Genomic DNA, 10,811 nt, shown 5'->3' with positions numbered 1-10,811 from the left:
AAAAGGTGTGTCCAAACTTTTGGTCTGTACTGTATATGATCATTGTCCAAAATGGTAAGAATCTGGGAAATTATCAAGATCTTATTTCCATTAAAATAACTTAAGTAAAGTCAAACCCTCTGATATATCAAACAAGGATATATGAAAACACACAAATCCTGGAAGAAGGAACATAGCTTTAATCTTCTCTTTATTAGACTTTCTTGCTACTTAATACAATTTAATGAATTAAAATATGCTGTATGGGGAGTTGTTAGATTACTAGTACCTTTTGAAAATGACTATCCTTAAGGTGGTAATGAACATAATTTTCATTAAACTTACATTTCTACATGATAAAATTTATTTTTATTGGTCTCATATTCTAATTTTAATGTCATATTTTCATTATGTAAGCAGAAATCATCATAATCAATATAAATAAAGGCTGGAAAACACTAGTATGTCTAATCTGTATAATACGTTTCACTTGTGATAAAATTCCTGAAATAAATTGACTTTTCAATAATGATCTGATTTGAATGGATCTGTAATGGACTTTGGAGTCAAGCCCAGGGTTCTTATTGCAGCTGCGTCACTGCACAGCCCTTCCGAAAGTAAAATATTATTATAAATGTTTGACATAGTAGCTCGACAAGTTCTAATGTACTAGCTTCCTAAGCGATACATGTTGATTCTAAATTAGTGCCAGGAATTAGAAATATCTATGACAATATTCATTTGGTAAAATAAAAAAAAGTGGAAGAGTGAGTCCTTGCTATTTTCATGTAGTCTTTGGGGTGGACCAACTGCGACGGTCCTACCGAATGACGTCAAGACGTTCGCAGTTGGTGGGCGGAAAAGCGGTAGTGTTACTGTACTTGCAGATAAAGCTCAAACCAAAACCGGTTCGTCTTATCTGGAGGCTTTAACCAGAGCACAAAGCGAAGCCCTCGGTTCGTCTCCAGCGGTAATGGAGGTTCCCGCGGGTCAGACGGATGTCCAGATGGACAGAGGCGCCCTGAGCGACCAGACAGTCCTCTCTGAGGACAACATTGACATCGACGAGAAAGAGTTGGAAAACATCACAAAGAAACAGCGAGAAGGCGACACAATGACGCTGCCTCTTCACTCGCCCTGGACCTTTTGGCTCGACAGGTATCATTTAGAGTTTATTCGTCGTGTTTTTTTGTTAGGAGCCCCGGGACGAACAGGGAAAACAGCAGGCAAGGCCACCGCTTTACAGGCCTCCAGGAGCGAAACGTAGCAGGAGAAATATTCGCCTTTAAGGCTTCTTCGACCATTTTTTTAGTTTCCTATCCTCAAACCCCTGCTATGTTGTGCAACTGAAGACTTTTACTTTTGTCTTGTCTATAGAAAAGGGTCCTACGCAGCACAGTGGCGCTAAAGGGGACCCCGTATTATCCCGCTGTCTATCTGAAGTTACTTTGCGTTATCCAGCAGGGGGACCGGGAAGATTTTGAGCTGAAACAGACTGTTGTCTTCTATAAATAAAGCCAGTTTTACTCATTTTTCACTTTGCTAAACCAGTACGTATTTTGTTGGAATGCTGTGTTGTCATATAAAGACTTACCTTAGCGTGAAGGGCCTTCTTTTTTTTTATCCATTTTTTAAGGTCATAGTTATACTTATTTCCATTTAGAGCTCACATGCTAATATGTATTGTAGGGATGGGTAATATGGACTTAAATTTTTATGATACCTTGTGGTTCTATTGTGATAACAATTTAAATGGCTGACTGACTGACAGCAATCACATTCCCACAAACAAATACTGCTCTTGAAAAACATTATTTGTAAAAAGGATCTTTTGAACAGCACTTGAATAAAAAGTGTGATTTATATCAGTATTAAGAGGAATTTACTGTGACATCGATAAATCAAAAATCTTAAAAGAAATTTATCACAATAAATGATTATAGGTACAATAAATGCTCACCCTTGATATACTTGAGTATGTTAATGAAATTTTGAGAGTAGAAGAAGATTGTCCTGACTTTAGTTCATACCTCTTAGTAAGGACTGAAGTAGACATAGAACAGCATGACATTGATAAAGTATGTCACTTTTGAGTAAATGTGCCGTGACATAATGGTATTTAGCAATAAACTTAAAAATAGAGATTTTAACTTTGTTTAATAATAAAGCCATACTAGTATGATTTTATTCTTGTAATATGACCTTATTCACCTTATGACATAACTGTATTATTGTGTTGTTACTAGGCCTGTTGCACTAAGCAGTAAATCAATTGATGGCATGATAAATTAGAATAAGCTCAATAATTTTCAATTGCATGATTTATTGTTTTTCTCTTTATTCTCTTTCTACCAAAGATTAAGTGAGAAAAGTATTCAGTCTGATGCTTCAACCTCAACTAACCCTTTTTTGAAGGACAGTTTTGTTTACAGAGACTTCATAATTCAATTTTTGTGTTTTGGTTTTTGGATGTTTAAAATATTTTCCAGTTCCTGTGTTAATGTTCATTAGAAATAAGTGAGAATGAGTTCTTGCATTTCTATGCCATTTCTATTAAATCACTTTGAAAAGGTCTCAAAACAAAGACAATTTATTGCAATAACTTCTGGGACAATTTATCATCCAACAAAAAGTGTTATTGAGTTAGGCCTCCTTCTTACAACATTATTCTCATAATAAAAAAAACAAACAAACAGAATTTTAACAGGGTGGCCTAAATACGCTGTCATATTCAAGCAGAGTTTAGGTTAATTATTTGTACTAAATCTATAAAATTGAGACGAAAAAGTAAGGATTGTTAATAATAAATGTCCATAAACATTTTGAACAGCTCTTTTTTTCAAGCAAAAAAAAACCCTTGAATGCTTTGTTTCTGCTAGTGCTAACTTAAAAAAAAATATTATGCTAAAGTGAAAATAATGGAATGGATGCTGTTGACTGTTGTATACACTCACCGACCACTTTATTAGGTGCACCTGTCCAAATGCTCATTAACGCAAATGTTGATTCAGCCAATCACATGGCAGCAACTCAATGCATTTAGGCATGTAGACATGATATGCTGCAGTTCAAACTGTGAACCGAGCATCAGAATGGGGAAGATAGTAGATTTAAGAGACTCTGAATGTGGCATGGCTGTTGGTGCCAGATGGGTTGGTCTGAGTATTTCATAAACTGCTAATCTACTGGGATTTTCATGCACAGTCATCTCTAGGGTTTACAGAGAATGGTCCGATAAAGAGAAAATATCCAGTGAGCGGCAGTTCTGTGGGCACAAATGCCTTGTTGATGCCAGAGGTCAGAGGAGAATGGCCAGGCTGGTTCTAGCTGATAGAGCAGCAACAATAACTCAAATAACCACAACCAAGGTATGCAGAAAAGGATCTCTGAATGCACAACACATCGAACCTTGAGGTGGACGAGCTACAGCACCAGAAGACCACACCAGGTGCCACTCCTGTCAGTTAAGAACAGGAAACTGAGGCTGCAGTTTGCACAGGCTCACCAAAGATGGACAATAGAAGATTGGAAAAACGTTGCCTGTTCTGATGAGTCTTGATTTCTGCTGCAACATTTGGATGGTATGGTCAGAATTTGCCATCAGTAACATGAAAGCATGGATCCATCCTGCCTTGTATCCACGGTTCAGGCTGGTGATGGTAAAATGGTGTGGGGGATATTTTCCTGGCAAACTTTGGGTCCATTAGTACTAATTGAGCCAATGCCACCTCAGTATTGTTGCTGACCATGTCCATCCCTTTATGGCCACAGTGTACCCATCTTCTGATGGCTACTTCCAGCAGGATAACGCGCCATGTCATAAATCATGTGAATCATCTCAGACTGGTTTCTTGAACACAACGATGAGCTCACTGAACTCAATGGCCTCCACAGTTAACAGAACTCAATCCAATAGAGCCCCTTTGGGATGTGGGGGAATGAGAGATTCGAATCATGGATGTGCAGCCGACAAATCTGGAGCAACTGTGTGATGCTATCATGACAATATGGACCAGACTCTGAGGAATGTTTTCAGTACCTTGTTGAATCTATGCCACAATGGTTTAAGGCAAAAAGGGGGTCCAACCTTGTGTAAGCAAGGCGTACCTAACAAAGTGAGTGAGTGTATATTGCAGTCCTTCAGGGATCTGTATTAAGACTTATTCTGATTCCACTTTTTTCACATTAGCTGAATGGAGAAAACACATTTTAGCAGCCTTTAAACCAGATGGACTTAAGGAGTTTGCTTAACCAGTCAATGTTATTATAAAATTAATCTAAATCTCTGACCTGAAACTAATTTCTTCCTCTCAACACATATTTCAGAATTAAGATCCATGGGGTCAGAACATCAAATTGGAGGCTGTTAGTCTTTTATTTCCTCTGGTTAGTCTATTACTGTCCCCAGGAAAAGAAATCTAGTTAAATTCAGCAGCAATACTCTCAAACTGACCAACCATTGCAATTGTTTTAATTTCTCTGCACTGGTGTTTTTAGAATTCAAAGATGCCAGACTATATTTACTCCTGAGCATATTACTGATTATCTATAGACATCCTAGGTTGCAGAAAGAATACTTCTCTCCTTCTCTGTTCCTCCATTGGAGCTGAAACAGATATTTTATTTATTTTTTTGTCCTTGTCGTTCCAGGTCATTACCAGGGACGACAGCTGCGGAGTGTGAATCCAACCTAAAGAAGATCTACACTGTGCAAACTGTTCAGGTGAGACTTAAAGAACTCAGTCCTCTAAAGAGGAAAGAGATCAGGAGTACGACTGGACTGACTGACTCGTTTAGGAAGAGACACCCTGATGGGAGGGACTTACAAGTCCCCAAGCATACTGGGCTGCAGTCAGCTGACTGGACGAGATGATGGGTGCTACTGGTCGGTAGTCATTGAGACTGCTAATGTTCTTTATTTGCGGAGGGATGATGGTGGAGGACCTTAAGCATGGTGGGGTGGAGCACAAGGTGAGGGATTAGTTATAGATGCTGGTAAAAGCTAAGAATCAGTAAACCCATTTTCACAGTGTGTGAACATGGCTCAATTTACCAAAAGTTACCAAAACACAAGACAGAAACTTCCGTAGCTTCAACAGCTCCTCCGTAGACCCCCACAATGAAACCTGGAGAGAGAAAAAACATGGATGCACATGTTGGATATTTCCTGTTGTGACATTGCCAAGGTTTGGCTTTGTTGAACGAAGTTGAGCAGAAGCTGCAGTCAGATAATGGAGTGTGATGTTTAAAGCTGTATTTGCACACAACCAAGTCAACTGGAATGAGGTTCCAGGAAGGCCCGCTTCATATTGAAATCAAGCTTGAAAAATTCTGGAAAACTCTGCACCTGACAGCTGGGCTCGCCTTTGATATTTATGTGTGGAGAAACAAACAGCTTGTGACATACTTTCATACTTTTAGTGTGTGCTGCTAGCTGGCTTCACATTGATATGCTCTGATTATAAATGTACAGAATCACTGGAAACTAAACTTGATGGAAATTTCAAATGCACAGTTTTATGACAAACAAAATGAGACTATACCCTCCTTACCTGCAATAATCATAAAATTTGTTACAGGATGGCTCAATCTTTCCTCTTGCAGACATGGCATTTAATTTAAAGCTTTATTGAGAAGACTTCAGCAACAATGTTTTCAGTTTTTTGCTTAAAGTTTAATTGGTTCCCAGAAAAAAAATAACAAAGAATTCAGACTTTTCATTTTAGGGGAAAAAAAAGTGGTCCTAATCCTTTTCTGCAGGACGTTTCATTGCACTTATGTCTTTGCATGAGTTGATTACCATGATCTAAAAGTTAGGATTTCATATTTGCTAAAAATATTTATTTATACATATCATTCAGTTTAAAACCCTTTTAAATGGTCCCAAAAGAAGTTGCTGGAATGACGGGAGTTAGTGACTTTCTGGATGTATAGAGAATAAAATGACCATTGCTTCCCCTCCCCCACCTGTTACTATGCACTGCGAGCCAGCTGGCAGCAGTGAAGATTATTTTTTCGAAAGCTCTGGCTCTGAAAGTCTAAAAAAATCTTAAACATGTTTGTCATATTTAGAGATTGTTAAAGACTCTGAAGTGTAGAAACAGCCACAGGGCATATGGATGGAAAAATGTGATTCTGTGACATTAAGACAAAGTTCGTCCAGCAGAGTGTGCTGCTGTACAAGTCACAAGATCAGAGTTTGACTATGAAAAATCCAGAACTGATATTAATTTGTTGATTTTATTTGGTTTTATGCTTGAAGATGTTCTGGAGTGTGTATAACAACATCCCTCCTGTCACCGCCCTGCCTTTGAGATGTAGCTACCACTTAATGCGTGGTGAAAGGAGGCCACTATGGTGAGTCACATAGTATTAACGACTTCAGCAGCTTCTTACAGTGACTAACCTGTTTTTAATTATGTAAAAATGACATATTTAGCTAAAATTGCAATCTCTCAGTTGGGATTTTTGACTTTGATCTTCTACACCACCAGGGAGGAAGAAAGCAACGCAAAAGGAGGGGTATGGAAAATGAAAATCCCAAAAGAAAACAGTGTAAGCGCTGCCCGTCGTTTACCTACTTTTCTTCTCCTAAAAGTAATGTATTAGTGATGAGTTTCTGCTTTATGTCTCAGTCTACAGTTTGGAAAGAGTTGTTACTTGCTACTATCGGAGAACAGTTTGCAGATTACTGCACATCAGGTACAGTAGGATAACTTAATAAATTAAAACAAGATGAAAGATGTTTAGTTTGATCCTTTGCGAACAGTTTTCCTGTTTTTCTCTTCCATTTTTCAGATGATGAGATTGTCGGCGTCAGTGTTAGTGTTCGAGATCGGGAGGATGTTGTACAAATATGGAACAGAGACGCAATGCTTGCCGACAAAGCGAGTATTTTGGGGAAAGTTTATGAGCTGCTCCCATATATATCATTTAAAGCAGTTTTTTATAAGCGTAAGTGTGTGTATATATATATATATGTATAAATGTATATGCTTATATTTATATAAATATTTTTTTTTCTTCAAGTTGTGCGAAAAATGCGTTTGCAAATAAAATTGTTAAAAGGCTTGCCTAGCTAATTCGCTATAATTCAACAGTCCTTCAAATCAAATCTTTGGTTTGTGCACATGGTCTTCGCTAAAAAAAAGCTTATTCTGACGACGGCTTTACAATGATCCGTAAATATTTGTTTCTGTGAAAAGAGGTGATGTCACACGGTGAGAGGAAGAGCCGTTTGTATAGCACAGCTCTGCCAATACACAGGATTTCACAATAATTTCAAAACTTAAGATAAAATTATGATTAAGTTGACATTTTAAATTGTCTTTAACATCGTATGTTAGTATATAGGTATAGATATAATTAGCATAAAATTTAGATTTTTTCATTTTTACCTTCTCAACAACAAACACAATGTTTTAAAGAAACTAGCCAAGCAGTTTGATTTCTGAAAAAAAAGGATGTGTAAGACACTGTGAATCCAAAACATAAAAATGGTTGTTTGCCTGATTTAAAAAACAAAAATAAAACAATATTGTACACATTTTTTAATTTCATCAACAAGAAGAGAGTATAGCTCACTCCTGCTTTATTTTGCTCTTCTTAATAAGAGGGAGTGCCTTGGTCTGTTCTTTAGTAAATGTAACTGGTTGTTGTGTTTTACTATAAAATGAAATTAAAAACATGACTGATAATGAATGTTGCATAGTGTAGTGTACAGTTTTAATAAAATATTTCTTTCTAAATGTCTCCCATAAGTGAAACTTACATCCTAGCACTTTTTTAAAGTGTATCTAAAAACTTTGTCCAATTTTGGGCAGATGGGCCACCTGAAATCGTTTTGAGATCTGCAAATGGCCCCTGAGCTGCACTTTCAACACTCTTGCCCTAATTAAAGTGGCAGCCTATGAATGAACAGCCAACATTCCTCCATAGAAAACATAATGTTGTCCTTCCTCTCACTTAATACTGACTGTTCTTCCCTCAGAGTTTTGTCGATCTAACTGTGCTGAATTGTGGTGCGTTCAGTGACCAGACAAACATGATTATTTTTCCCCATCAAGTTTGCTGATTCCTGTTGCTGGCTGACTTTTTACCCCATTTGAGACATTGACCGATATTTTTTCTTTCATGTCCTGACACTTAAACCTGCTTGATATACAAATTGTTTAAAAAAATCCCCCTTAAACACTGACTCAAGAAACTTCATCTCTATTGCTAACATTTTGAAAATCCTGGCCTTGCGGTTGTTTCTTTTAGCACCTGGAACTTTCCATTCCCTTCACGTTGAGTAATCTTTGTCAAGCAGATGTCTAATGAAATGAAATTGCTCTGTCTCTTTCAGCTCATATGGATCATCATGCCTTTGAGGGAGGACGTTCAAGACATTAGATTGTGAAGCACTTTAAATAAAAAACAAAACCCAGAACTCTGCACCTGCCTTCACGGAAGGCAATGTCCACAACTTAGTTAAGGATAGTATTTTTTTTTTTTGCTTTCAATGACGAGAGGTTATCAATATATTTTTATATCTTTTAATGATTGCTGCCTTGTTTTAATCATAATATGGGTCCTGAAGCTCTGAAGGGTTCAGAGATTGTAAACTGTGTAAATCTCATCCATAATGCATGGATTATGCATTATGGGAACAGGAAATCGAGGGTGGCGATTTCCTGTTCTGCTAGAAGTGTACTAGGACCACTCGTCATTCCTGGTGCAGACTACAAGTCACATTCAATATCTTAGAATATTGCTGAAAATTCTAACTTGTTGAATATGACTATTAGCTGCACCAATTAGTATGTTTTTAACTGCGATTTGCTGCTTTCTCATCATGATCCATTCAGCTTTTTCAGTGCCAAAGCGCTCTTCTGCTGTTTTTAAGATGTTTTTGTTGTTCAAATATTTTGTTTTTTGTCTGTTTTGGGTTTTATCGTCGCAGATGGAGTGAATGTAATATTTTCTTTCTTAAACAGTGTGAACTTTAAACTGGAAAATGTTGCACATGTTCGTCCACCCATCGTAAAGCCATCGTAAAGGATCAAAAAGAAGTCCAGCATGGATGTGGCCATAATTATTTTTAAACGTTATTTTTATGGGCGAAAAAAAAAGTGCTGTAAAAGTATCAGGGAATGTTTTAATATTAGTTTTTCCTCAAGCTTCAGGATTCAATATTCTTTTTAATTGAGCTCCAAAGTGAAGTTACTGATTGTTAGATAATGAGGTAATGCCACACATTTTTCTCCCTTCGCACCTGCCGCTACATGTTTCCACTGACAGTAAATCTTCTAGTTTTCTTTCTGCCTTCTAGGTCAGTGATTATGTGTAGGTCATACTGTTCTCATGTTTTAGTGGTTTGAAGATGGATTATGCTTTATGAAGGTTGAGTGAGTAACTGAGTTTTTATGTAGACTGCTGCTTAGAGGGATAAAAAGAAAACTAGATCGGCTCTCATCCATGCAATATGCATCTTTTGTTTAACAACAACTTCAAGTTGTTTTTGATTAGGTATACGTTTAAGTTATCTTGCATGTTTTGTCACATCACCTTTGTAGTTAATCTCATGTCAGGTTGATAGTTTTAAAAAGGATCTTTGTTTCCCTCTGTAAAGTCTATTTGCAGTGACATGGACAGATCAAATAAAACGGAGCTGAAAAATATTGTCTTTGGAGTTTTTCTTCTCACTGAGAACACTAAGAACATTGATCAAAATTATTTTAGTTCCACCTTTTCTGTTTCCTCTGTAACAGAATTAAAAAGTACACATTGTAAACGTAAACTACATATTTTTACAAGTACGTTTTGATTTGCAACATTTAGGATTCAAAACTTTGAAATCAAAAACTTGATGCAATTGGCTAGACTTCCCTAGATAGATCACACTTAGATCAACTGAATTTGACTATTCAGAAATATGTGGATTACATTTTTTGTCTTGATTTGATTGTTATATGGTTGGGTTGTATAAGCAGGGATTTAGTCTGGCTGTAAGTCTAACTCATTTCTGGTGAGTTGGACCCTGACAACCAAGGTTTCCCTTTGTCACTGATTCTGCTTATAACTTTAATGAACAGAATCTCTAGGCTCAGTCAATCTCTGAATCAGAGACTTGATTTTGTGGTCTCTGCCTTTTACAGATGATGTGGTTCTGTTGGCTTTGTCAGACTGATTTCCAGTAGGGGTGCACCGATTGCAGTAGCCACCAGGTTACAGTTTTCTGGTCAGATTACCTATCTTTAACCTGCCATTTTCAATTTCGGTCAATACTGATGTCTTTTGTCTAAAAAGTAGCTAAAGATAGCAAGAAAGTTATTAAATTGGCAACAGTGAGGTGACCATAGTTAACTACAAACATGCAGATAGGACCTGGTCGGTCAAACCTCTCTCACAGCAGGGAAATAGAGGACAGCAGTTGATTTTTAGACAATTGTTGAAGTACATGAGATCAGTGGATAAGATTTGTTTCACAAGTAAGTGTCAGGTCGATCAGCATTCTCCCAATATTAAGAAAATCAGGGCTGATTCATCGGCGTCCCCTAATCTCCAGGTTTCTCTTAAGAAGTTTGCGGCTGAGATGAAAATCAGCACCTAAACTGGACGAAACAGGATAGAAGTGACTTTATTAAGTTGAAGTCTACATCCAGCATGCTCCATTCTTATTGGAACTCCTGGTAAGTGATTTTGGAAAAAAAAATAATAAAAAATTACTTTTGGCCAGATAGTCCCTTTCCTTTATTTTAGGAAAGGGACTATATTGAATTTTTATACTGCAGTAGAATAAGTACACATTTTAGAAATAGAATACTGCTAGTGAAATTTTCCCAAAGCAT

General features: G+C 37.1%; 1 protein-coding gene across 1 annotated transcript; it reads left to right on the top strand.

Annotated features, from left to right (window-relative positions):
* The first annotated feature begins 814 nt into the window (after positions 1 to 814).
* Positions 815 to 9,641, top strand: LOC114148478 (eukaryotic translation initiation factor 4E type 3). Its single transcript, XM_028023796.1, has 7 exons — positions 815 to 1,137; positions 4,630 to 4,702; positions 6,242 to 6,336; positions 6,474 to 6,534; positions 6,615 to 6,681; positions 6,778 to 6,933; positions 8,327 to 9,641. The coding sequence occupies exons 1-7, from the start codon at positions 953 to 955 to the stop codon at positions 8,371 to 8,373; spliced, it is 684 nt and encodes a 227-aa protein (XP_027879597.1). The 5' UTR covers positions 815 to 952; the 3' UTR covers positions 8,374 to 9,641.
* The last annotated feature ends 1,170 nt before the right edge of the window (positions 9,642 to 10,811 follow it).

Source organism: Xiphophorus couchianus, chromosome 7, assembly GCF_001444195.1.
Source record: "Xiphophorus couchianus chromosome 7, X_couchianus-1.0, whole genome shotgun sequence".
NCBI lineage: Eukaryota > Metazoa > Chordata > Actinopteri > Cyprinodontiformes > Poeciliidae > Xiphophorus > Xiphophorus couchianus.
Note: the sequence above shows the minus strand (reverse complement) of the source record. Positions and strands in the feature narration are given on the sequence as shown.